The sequence below is a fragment of the Ostrinia nubilalis genome, chromosome 27 (genome assembly GCF_963855985.1).
Source record: "Ostrinia nubilalis chromosome 27, ilOstNubi1.1, whole genome shotgun sequence".
Taxonomy (NCBI): Eukaryota; Metazoa; Arthropoda; class Insecta; order Lepidoptera; family Crambidae; genus Ostrinia; species Ostrinia nubilalis.
In genome coordinates this window covers 1,713,326-1,725,657 of record NC_087114.1, presented here as the reverse complement: position 1 = coordinate 1,725,657, position 12,332 = coordinate 1,713,326, and the positions used below count along the sequence as shown (strand labels likewise).

The window sequence follows — 12,332 nt, the reverse complement described above, 5'->3', positions numbered from 1 at the left end:
AAATTAATTGCGTAAAAACCGGTATTTTAAACAAGAAGGAAAACTCATTGACCATAGACAAAACACCGGTTTTCCCGATCCGCATCACTGGGAAAAGCCGATCGAAAAATGACATTTCAGTCACGGGGTGGAAACGCAATAGAGTTTGACAGCTCCATAGAGAGTGAATTTTTTTGACAGTTCCGAGAGGAAGTGACTTTTTTTATAGTTGTCCTTTGTATGCATACAACAATGGCATGCGACAATGGTCTTTTGCGTGTCTGGAATCAAGTTAGTAAACATTTTCGAATTACAACTCAACTTTTATTTATAAATTATTTTATTGAATCTATTTGCATTCTATAAATGAAATGATTATTTAAAAGTATATTAATACAAAGTCGTAATTTTCACTTTAATCACTTTAGTTCCGTCTCAAGTCTACAACTGTGACATTTAAAAAAAAAAATAAACGTCAAAAATTTTCATCGAAAAAACGTGTTTTTCTACAAATGTTATCTAATTATAATCAATAATTATTGCTCAATCATTATATTCATTATTAATTAATAAGAACTACATGTGCATGGATTACCTGTTGGATTGATGTTTGTTTAAGAAGAAATTTCTCTAAAGTAAGACTCGAGAAAGGTTATTGCAGCTTGCAGCAACATCATGTTTTATCAAGTATTGAACCACACAAAGGATTAAATCTTCATTACAATATCATTCATAACTCCATTTAAATCAATGGAAACTATATATGGATCGTTTCATGGAGTAACAACATACTTTGGAGTTTGGACCCAAAATACAATACACGTAGGTACATTGCAGGCATAGATTGCAGGACACAGTGAATGATACGTGTTTTATACAGTGAATCTAAGTACCTATTTGTTTCAGGTTAATATCGAACTTCGAACTTATAAGGTGTTAAGCTGCAATTACAATAAAAGTGCTTGCTATGGAATCACCGGTGCTGAAAGAAAGAAAGAAAAAATATTTAATTTGGTACAAAATGATACATAACCTTTACTTCCTATTCAAATAACTTTAGAAGAAACCTATTTAAGCAATAAAACCAGACCAAGAATGCTTGATTCAAACGATGAACTCATTTCATTTGCAGGTTATGCCGTGACATAAATGCATTAAATTAGAAAGATTTGTATTGGATGAATTACCCAGATAACAATTAAAACAACTTCTGTTGATAAGAACATTTGGTAAGTACCTTTAAAATTTAAAACACCCTCAAAATGATTCTAACTTTATTGATATCAAATAGAAAGACCTAAAAGTTAATTATTTAATTACAGATTGGTGGAATCCAGATTCTGTGAATGTACATGTAATTGATTGAAAAGTGCACATTTGACAAGGTAAATTAATTTTATTTAACAAAGTAGTGCAAATCTAGAAACAAAACAGACAGTAGGTAGGTATGGTAGATAAGACAGATCACTTGTTTATCGGCTGTACTCTATAATATTAGTGTAGAATGTAGGAGATTACAGTCTTACGGTGACATGTGCATCTTTTTGCTCTAAATTTACAAATATTTCATATATTTAACAGGTGGTGAGAAACGTGTAGGTCTGGCCTGCTTACAGTGGCTATTGGATTGGACAGAACCAAAGTGAGAGTGAACGTGTGAATTTATGGAGAACATTAAACTATTTTACTATAAGTCATAACGCAACTTATTTTGTATGAGTTACATACAAATGTCAAGCCGTGAGTACCTACATTATGTAAAAACTAAAACAATGTACTGTAATCACAATAGTAACTGTAATCTTTTAAAATAAAATAGTTTTAATGCTTATTGATTTTCGTAAACAAAATATTTCATGTTATATTTCATCAATAAAGTTTCATTTGATACTTCAATAGTTTTATTTTTAACCGCAATACATGAAAAGGAACGGATCATAAAAAAGTATGACAGGTATATTTAATCTGTGGGCGTCAGACGCCATATTGTATTCAGCGCCACCTACTGGACAATCTAGCTCGGTACCAGTTTGTTTATCGTTCAACCAATACTAGGGCCGTTTCCTATCTGTCTTTAGACATACTCTCTAATCTGTGATTTCAGTGTCGGGGGGTGAAGTATGAAGAAGAGGGGTTACGTTTCAGATGATTTTGCAAGTGAAACACTGGAAAACTGCTTTTTTCATGAACAATACCATCAATTTTCACCAGCAATAATGCAGCGGCCAATTGTTCTACGGTTCTAAATTAACAATCGCCCTTTATAAATTAGTGTACAGTGTTTTTCCACCTCGCACTTAGTTTTTATCGCCACTGCGGTTGTTTGTACTGCTGTTTTATAATAAAACAAATTTATTTCTCTGTTCCCAACCAGAAAATCAGTTCAAAAAAATAAAAAAAACCGGACTTTATCACAATAAATAGAGATTATAATCTGCCATTGCCTAATTAAATTAAAAAATATTATTTAAAAAAAGTAAAAAAAAACATGTCGGAAGGGCAAGGGGAGCCGAATCACAACAAAAAGGAGAAGGAGGCTGTGATAGCAGCGAATGTGCCTAGCGACAGTCCTGTGACGGACCCGGGCCACGTGAGAGGAGGGCCGGCGGAGGCCGGGGCGGCGGGCAAGTTTGACGGCCAGCGCGGGAAGTCCAGCGCTTTGAAGAAATCAGCTCGGTACCGGAGCAGATCGCTTTCGGCGTCTTCGGCGGATTCTTACAGTTCTACCTCTTACACAGGTCAGTGCTAGATTAGTTTTACTGATTATCCTGAAGTCTATCAAGGCTCCTCGAAGAATATTTTTTGTTTAATCTTGCACCAGCAGTATAGCTTGCCCTGTATTAGCTATAAAAATATGAAGCTCCCAGGCTATAGGGGCCTGTGGTACAGAAATAATCATAATTTGTGGTCCCCTAAAAATTATAATACATGGTCCATATAAGGCACTCTACGCCACTGTCATGCACACCGGAAAGTGAAATAAAATATTATTTATCTAGTAAATAAATGAATGGCTTTGGATTTTTCAAGTTGAGAAAGGTATTACTCATATTCTGTCTGCGCCCACACTCACTCATATCTATTCGGTCCATCTACCCTATTATGAAGGATAGTAAAGTGCCAGGTAAAGCATTGAAAAGATTTTGACTATTTTAAATATTCCTTGAATAAGTATTCTTTGAATAAAAAAAAAATTTGCAGTAGGGTGGATAATTTTATGCTGTACCTATTTTTTATCTGTGCGATGAGGGTGACCTTTGACAATCAAATCCCACTATTAGCACAGCAAAGTGAGTGTTAAAGTTATGATAATTGCCATCAATTAAAAAATGTAAGGCGTATCGTCCTGGCGCGTCCTACGGCTATGCTAAATATCCCTAATGTACTATAATAAAGGCCATGACTGGGCAATGGGCATATCCATGTGCCACAGTGTAGTTAGGTTCAGTAGGGTCACTTCAAATGAAGGTTATCGTTTTTGTGCTCAACAGATGGTACCACTGGCGAGTGACAGGTCCTTACTCAATGGCGCCATCCTGTGAGTGCAAATGTGCAATCAATATCGCCTAATTTTGTTCATACATAATTTCGGCGGGACGTACCCAGCGAAGCGATTTCGTACGAAACACCGCACTTGCTAGCTAAGACAGTGGCATGGAGGCACTTGTAGGACAGTGGCGCCAGCTAGTGAGCGCTGAAGCGGTAGGACTGTCACTGACTGTTGAGCTCAACAGATGGCATCACTGGACAGGTCCTTACTCAGTGGCGCCATCCTGTGAGTGCAAACGCGACAGTTCTCCTACCGCTTCAGCGCTCACTAAGCGAGTGACCTTAGGACCTTACTCTACTGTGGCGCCAACTGGTAAGGGCAAATACGATAGCCGTCAGTGATCGTGCGAGCGATTTTTAACACTTACATACTTCCCGTTAGATGCCGAGAAACAGGCTACTAGCTATAGCGCTCGCACACTCACTGCGGCCGTCTGTCGCACAGTCGCGTCAGCAATAACACGCGAGCGATAAAGAAAAAGATGGGTAGCTTGAGGTCATTGGACGAAATTCTAACGTGCCTGGCGACCGGGCTTTAGTGTGAAGCTCGCTTCCACCTTCGGCCCGATTATCACTTTCCATCAGGAGAGATGCAGGCCAAGAGCTTCCTCGTGGTTTAAAAAAAACACTTTTCTAGTTATTTCTATAGGCATATGATTATTTCTGGAGTGGTTCTACTGTTTCCTCTACTCTATTGGTACACTGAAGGTCAATGTAATATGCCCAATTCCGATGGATTAAATTTTTATGGCGCACGAAGGGGATGGCGAATTACATTGCAATCCAGTGTACGTGCGTGAATTGAATCCCAATTGGAAAAAACATAAAAGGCTTTGCATTGATTGTAGTACAATTTCATATTTTTGGAGGTATACATACAAATTACTATTTGCTTTTGGAATGCTTTGCCCGCTTGAATTTCTGTATGTTAGAGAAAGAAAGTCGCCCGCGTGTTCCCCTTTCCAAAAGGAGGATATAAACCATCCCGTATGTTTTTCCCTAGGTCTCAAACTACTGCCTTTCCCAATATCCTTTCGTTTCAGCCAAATGACGTCCATTGTTGGATGAAGGCCTCCCCTAAAGATTTTTAAAACGACCAGTCCTAGCTGCGCTTTCCTTTCCCGACATTCTTAGTACCTAGATATTACACTCACTTTCCATAAGGCCCTGTTTTTTACCAAAGTGTCGAGGATATTCTAGGAGATGTGTTTGAATATCCAATCAGATTTCGTTAATACACCTCTCCGCTCAGCCTCGGTACGGATTTCGGAAAGGTTATTCAAACACATCTTTTCTCCGCTCCGCCTGGAAATCGGGACTAAAGGGTATATGCTGACATCACATCTATAGGATCCTCTTTCTATGTCGTAGTTTACCTTCAGTTTGTCGTCTCTCGGGATTTATACAAAGACGCCACTTCAAGCTGAAGGCTATGTACTTATGTAGAGGGAATAGGGTCGATTTTGCCACGAAAATGTAGTCTGAAGTTTGGTCCTTCGTCGCAGTACGTAGGTACAGTCAGCGTCAAATAGTTTTCACCCAAAGTAGCCAAAAAGTTCGCAACACGTCTTTGTTAAAATCGGAATAAGGTTGTGCTGTCAACTTTTGGCCACTTTGGGTGTCACGAACTATGATGCTGACTGTATAGACAACGGCATATTAAGCCAAATACTGTGACATCTAAGCCTTTGTAATAGGTGCGCTTTTGCTACAAGAATATTTGTAGGAGCCTCGATATGCTGTCGTCTGTACGTTGAATTGAGTTCATCGATCTTTTTTGCATAAAACTTTAAAATGTATCGACCGAGTGTCTTCGTAGATTCACCCTTATTGCTTGACAGTAAAAGGTCTAAAAATTGGCGGGAAAGTAATTCAATTATTTTTTCTTTTTTTAATCTCACCAGGCAGGTTCAACGGGTCCATATTGGCTCACCTAAAGTTATTTGCCCGAAATTGTTCTTCCTAACGATTTTAAATCCGAATGATCACTCTTCCTAAAATTTTTCATCCTAAAGTTTTCATTCATACTATTTGTAGTGCTAGTAGTGCTACTGGCGATGTTCATAACATTCATGTTTCCGAAAATTTTGTAAATTTATGGGGCTGTTATAATTATCACATAAATATTTAGGTTTTCTTGAATATACAAGAAAAACAAGTTGTTTATTCGCCAATCTGGTAATTTGGTTTCTTTGTCGTGGACGGTATTAACATAATCAAGGCTGTTTTCCCCATAACTACTTATTATGATTAGGTCATTATGCCCCAAGGACTTAAGGGGACTGTATGTTTGTGTATGAAATATCTCCCATTATACATCATCAGGTCATTTAGTCTTCACTGCACTGGAGTAAATTCTAATTTACCAAAGGCAAATGGAGGATTTGGCCTACACTCCCCATGAAGTTCCCTCCGTACCTAAAATAAAATAGAAATACATTTATTTTTAAGTTCAGCTCTTTAACAATATAATATTATTTGCATTAATTTCTATCACTGCTTCAGGACAATAATGTGGGCCAAAACTAGTGCTAAGAAGAATCACCGAAAGAAAAGGGTCATAATGGTCAACGTCTTTTCCAAACTTTAGAAACATTAATGAGGTCAAAAGAAAAGAACGAAAATGGGACTGATTCCCCATCGTCAAGGAGTCTAAAATAACCTACTAGCACACCAAGCAGGTGCGAAAAGTTTAAGTATTTCCTCCGCGAATGTTCATCCAGGTTTATTTCTATACCAAAACTTATTTAAGTGCCAAATATTGGCCAAAATTGAAGATGCTTGAGTTATTTTCATAAGATTGGTACCTCCTATAGATTTATTTGCAGACAATCTCACCCAAATCTCAATTTGCGAAGAAGTATCCCAAAACCGGTCCAAATGAAGCCGGTGCAAATAGAGGGTCCCGGTCTGTGACCCGGATCCGGTGCGGCCCGAGATTGTCCGGATTACCCGGGTGCGTGTCAACTGCGGAGATTTACCCCAATAAGGGTCGTTGTTTGGTATTGCAAATAGAAAATTGCTATGTATAGGTGCGACAATAGTTTTTGGAAACTGCGCCATGTTTATGGTAAAAATTGTCAAGTACTCATTTAACTTTGTGCTTCTTCTTCTTGTCGTGTCGACAATAAACCTATACAGTGTCAGCCCAAAACTCCGCTACAAGAGTGGCGTTGTCAGTAGCATTCATTAAATCTTTCTGCGTGCAGTTGCTCACGCAGGGCACGACATGTGCTTCATCGACTGGGTAATAAAACCGCACTTGCACTCCAAGTTTGAGCTTTCCAGGTATCCCCACCTGAACAGATTGTCCTTACTACGGCCGACCTGCGTCCGAAGTATATTTAAAGACTTCCAGGTAAGCCAGGGGAGCTCATTTCCAGGTGGAGGACTCTCAGACATAGGGACAAAAGAGCAGGGAAGATCAGTGCTCACTCACGTTGATGGGTTTACAAAAAAAAGACACAATCAGGTTCATGAAGTCAAATGTTTTTATTTTACGGGGATCGAACCCGCGATCTCTGGCATAGTAGTCCGCTACTATAGGCCAGACTGGCCAGACTTACTTGGTGCACGAACAGAGTAACTCATGTGCTTGGTGACTACTACGGGTTAAGACTATTCTTCCCACCGCTGCAACTCCTGTGCAGCCAGGATCTACAGCTTGAACGCCAGTAACCCAACCAGTGAAAGCCAAGTTTGTCCCGAGGGAAAGTTAAACTGTCATTGGACCCGCAACGAAATTAATCAGAAGAACATAGGAAGAGTTCGAAGTTGAAGTCCGACTTTCCGACAGCTACAATGAGTATCAATGACGTACGTTCCATTGGAATAGCCAATGTAAATGGAAAGGATTGTGATTATGTGTGTCATGGCTTTCAGCCAGTCGTAGCTAGTGTCGACTAGTCGACGGCTTGCTAAATAACGAACTATGTTGTACGTTTGACTGAACAAAAATGGTTTGTATTGTCCTTGACATAAGCAAAGTTACAAGTTTTCGATTTGTACACAGCAATAGACTGACAGCTACACACAGCTCACATCTCCTCTCCTCTCGTCTCCGCTTCTCTCCGCTCCGCTTTGTTGGAAATCGGGCCTAAAAACACCGACTTACACGAACCACTCATTTACAGTTGAAAAAAAAAAACACTTTCCAGCATAAGAATTATAAGAAACCGGTAATTTAAAACTATTATATCAATCACATATCTATTTCAGTCTATGAATAAAAAAAAAGTTCCAATTTCGAATTGAAACGAATTCGAATTTGATTTGTAAAAATCTGTAATAGACATGGCTCATTGTTACAGAATCGAGTCCAAAGTATAAATGGACATAGCCCCTTGATATTGCTCTTTCAGAATCGAGACCTATATAGGGCTGGCGCGAGAAATAGGAGATGTTGCATGTGTTTCGCTTCCCACGCCCTATTTATATTTGCAAGTAATATACTAACTGTGAGTCAGGGCTAAAACTATTCAGAGGAAGTTATTTACGTTGCAGTACAGTAAATGACACGCGTTATAACTGGAGTGGTTTCTGATGATTGGCCGTCGTTATCATCATCATTTCAGTCACAGGACGTCCACTGCTGAACATAGGCCTCTTCCAATGATTTTCAGATTGGAGTCCACGCAAACTGCAAACTGCAAATTTTGGTTACTAACTAGCTTTTAAGTTTTTTAAACTTTGATTCAGTTCACCTTGTGTTGGACAGGGCGATGTCTCGAAGACCCAGAACTTTTCTTTTTGTTTTTTTGAAGTCACAGTCTCCTGGGACGTCCCACTGACTAGGCTGTCTTGAGGTCGAGTCCCGGGACTTTCCAAATGTCTAGACTTTCCAAGGCCAAACGCTAGTGAATTTGCAACCTCTCTACTAACTAGACTCTTTTGGTCGATTTAGATCACTTTAATGGGTATTACTCTTCAAAATCCACCTTTGACTCTATCAAAACCATTCAAATTCAGTCATTAACACTTCCCAATTAAGTGCATTTTGAAACAACCCTCATAACTGGAGTTAACAGCACCACAGTTCTGTTAACTAGAGTTAACTGAGCTAACGGCCAGTTATGCGGTGTAATCCGGTAGTGCATTGTTTACGTAGCCCAGTTACACAGCTAAAAATAATCAGCCACAACACAACCGTCCATTCGTAGGCCACTCTAGAGTAGTCAGTCAGTTCTTAAAAACGGGGAATTGAAAAAATCATGAGGTCGATTTCTAAACTGATTTAAGCGTAGGCGCAGACCACCGACTTTTCGTTGGCCGATGGGCCCGATTTTAATTCGTATGAAGAATCGGCCGATTGCAAATCGCTATGTATTGCCTGCCAGTCTCTTTATTATATTCATAACTGTACGAGATAGACAGTCCTAACATTCTTTATTAGATAGCTACTCGTATTTCACACATACAAACTTATTTTGTCGCTATAGATCTCATAGTAAAAGTTGTCCACAACGGGCCTATTCCCACTTCTCGTTCCCATCGCTGCAACTCCTGTGTAACCAGGATGTACAGCAAAAGTTGAAAGATTTCTAACCCTTCTTGGGGTATGAGTTGGCTGTTCTTACGGGCTTACTCCTAACAAACGGCATCCAATGCCAACCTGGTCGGTGGGCATTGCAAATATCTACTTCGTTATAGTTGGTTTTGTCAGGTAACCTTTTATGTCGACTGCAGGAGACGAACGAGGTGATGTCTCTACTGCTTCTGGTATTGGAAGGTGACCCAAGTATGATTCTAAACTCATGAAGAGAGAGAAAGAGAGACGACAATAATCTATCGCTGTTGGTTTGAAATTGAAATAAGTTTTGTAATTATACAGATTTCTAACGAACAGAACAGTGAGCTAACGAACTAGCTACATGTCTCTTACGACATACGACAATTCCTTTCCATGATTTAATGAGCAGTTTGAAGTAAACGACACTTTCCGCTGGCGTTTGCTTGCAGCTCGGCCAGTGACGCCTGACCAATCAATTTTATGCAGCACTGCAGGCGGTAAACTAACGTGGAGACGGACTTTTGAAAATCGAACGGAGTTTTTGAAATTTGAACGAAGAACTCTGGCCACAGAGAAGAAAAAAACTGGAGATTTGAAAAGAGAGAGAGATCGAGCCTCTTTGCCCTCAAAAAGCTTATTGCTCTCAAAAAGTAACTTATAAAATGAAAATTGGAGATTTGAATAAATACGGACTGATAGTTTTGAAGCTCAGCTTTTTATATTAAAATTATTTTTGAAAAGCGAATGAAGAATTGGAAAAAGATTTTCTTCTAAAAATAAGCCAGTCACGCTAGTCTTACCAATCAATTTTATGCAGCGCATGCTGACGATAAAGTATACGTTGAACCAGAAAATTGAACAACGAGTAGAAATAGAAAATTGCAGCCTTTGAAAAATATAACATTTCTAAATTAAAGGAGTATGTTGGCGTGAACCCTGCTTCCAGAAGAAATTTTGAAAAAGTATGAAACTGAACAGATAATTTTTGGATAGATAGAAGCTCCTTGGGGGAAATTACGCCTAACAGGGGGCTTTAATTGGCTGATATGAAAAAAAAAATCCATCAGTTTTTTGGTACATAAAATAATTACTTACACTGCCTTTTGTCCGAGTTTTCAAATACCTCATTTCTATTCGATTTGTCTACATATAAATAAACTGAGCTGTACAAATTGTATGTAAACTGTACGTAATTTTAGTAAGTGAATATAACCAAAGGCAAGGTTAAGGGTCTGGCGAAAGCTTTCCCAAGGACTTGGTTTGACATTGAAATATCTTTACATGTTAGGGCACATCAGACTACTCATTTTTGCTGCAAATTTGATCTTATTATAACTGAATAAGACTAAGCTCATTACAGTGTTTACCTTGACGTGCCGTCGTCTGTACAAGACGCAGAAGCTTGAGGGTTTCTAGATTGAATGACAAATACAGGAGAATAAAGGTTTGCTTCTATTGCTTGGTTACGATTAGGCGTTTGAGACCACTAATCAATCGACGTAAGTGCCTACGTAATATTATGAAGCTTCAAAATGTAATCCTCATAGATTTTGATAACAACGGTTACGGGACTCTATGATATTACTTGTTAGCTAAAACAATTGACTAATTTGTTTTGAATGTTGTCGAGGTTCAATGTATTGGGCACTGGGTTTTAATCATAGAAATTAATTAGTCTAGTGGTAAGACCACCTGCTTCAGATGCAGAGGACCCGGGTTCGATTCCCAGTGGGGGCAGATTTTACTGTTCGGTTTGGTTGGTGGTAGGGCTTGTTATAAGTCCGCCTGGCTAGCTACCACCATCTTACCTAAGTCTGTCGTCAAAACAACAATGTTAACAGCATTAAGATAGCCAGTTCCTCCACTTACCATCAGGTGAGATACAGGCCAAGAGCTTCCTCGTTGGGGATAAAAAAAAAACAATTTTGGTAACAGAATATTAGGTGGACTCACGATCTGGTTAAAGGTCGTGTTAAGTACCTGGGTGCGGCCACCGCAGGACTGGTCGTTGAGGAAATCTTTGGGGGAAGCCTTTGTCCAACTATGGAAGTCATTTGGCTGAAAAGAAAATACAAACGGACTATAATTATGTAACGTAGGTACTTCCACTACATAACGTGGTATTTAACAAGTGACTCGTCAAAAATATACTAACAACGTGGGTGGAATATCCGAAGCTGTAATTGACAGAAGTTTAGGTTATATAAAACGTTGGCAGTAAACAATGCTGTGGGAATAATCCGTGAGACTTCATTATTCCGCTAAGTCACGCATTTTACAATCACGATATTTGAGAAACATGCTTTTAGATTCAAAGTATTGTAATTAGTCACATCGGCATCCATGATGTTGTTTAATCTTATATGCTTTTGAAGCGCAAGAAAAGGCACTTTTAAGAAGCGGTTGAAGTTTTTGAGTTTGGTATATTAAATAGATAAACAATTGTTTATAGTATACCTACCATATACCGTTTGGCCAGCGTGGGGACTGTAGACTGTGTAGACCAAATCCTCCATTTACCTCTGGTGAATCAAAGAGACTCGTGCTCCTGCATTGGAGATGGAGACTTAAGTGGTTTGAATGCTGATGTTATAGTCACATAAGCTAGTGACAGGATCTTATTTCAGTGTGCCAATACGGTAGCCCTCATTGAATTGAGCTTAAGATCACGTTTCCAATCCTAAGATCGGATTATAGAATGACACTGACGCAGGCATAGATAGATACTTTTAGACCAATCACAGAGTTCAATCTGTTCTTGATGAGTGTATTTAAAATAAAAAGTATCGTTTAATAGTGTGAGTGATACACAGATAAGTGACCAGAGACACGAAATAGACAAAGATAAAGATAGGCAGAGAGAAACCAATCGCAGGGTTCAATGTGTGGGTTCAAAATAATCTTGAGAGAGAGGGGCCTCATAATTATAGTATCATTTAATAGGGCGTGTGGTAGACAAACAAGAGACTGGCCAGAAACAGGAGAGAAAGAAAGAAACGAGTGACGAAAATCACAGATTAAAAACACTTTATAAGTAAATATTTTCCGAATAAAAATCACAAAACGTCTGCTAATGTGCGCAAATATTTGAAGTCGGTCGTTTGCATGTGCTGAGTTTGCTTTGGGTTTAACGTCAACAAAGTTATTTGGGATTTGATTACGTTAAATAAAAATATGAGTAATTTCACACTTATGCAGGTGCCAATGAACTTTTTATTCCAACAAAGAGATCTTACTTGATTATAAGAAAACTAGCTTTTGCCCGCGGCTTCACCCGCGTGAAATATAGCTGTCA

At 38.8% G+C, this 12,332-nt stretch overlaps 1 protein-coding gene and 1 long non-coding RNA gene across 2 annotated transcripts in view; both read left to right on the top strand.

Annotated features, from left to right (window-relative positions):
* Positions 1-461: 461 nt before the first annotated feature.
* LOC135084828 (uncharacterized) lies at positions 462-1,869 on the top strand. The gene is made up of 5 exons (XR_010259940.1): positions 462-801; positions 886-993; positions 1,112-1,208; positions 1,302-1,364; positions 1,561-1,869. It is a non-coding gene; the product is annotated as an uncharacterized LOC135084828 (long non-coding RNA).
* Positions 1,870-2,096: 227 nt separating this feature from the next.
* LOC135084827 (adenosylhomocysteinase-like 1) overlaps positions 2,097-12,332 on the top strand; it is a 49,311-nt gene continuing 39,075 nt past the window's right edge. Inside the window, exon 1 of the mRNA XM_063979568.1 lies at positions 2,097-2,717. Within this exon, the coding sequence (XP_063835638.1) occupies positions 2,468-2,717 (250 nt within the window). The 5' untranslated portion in view covers positions 2,097-2,467. The remainder of the gene's footprint in view (positions 2,718-12,332) is intronic.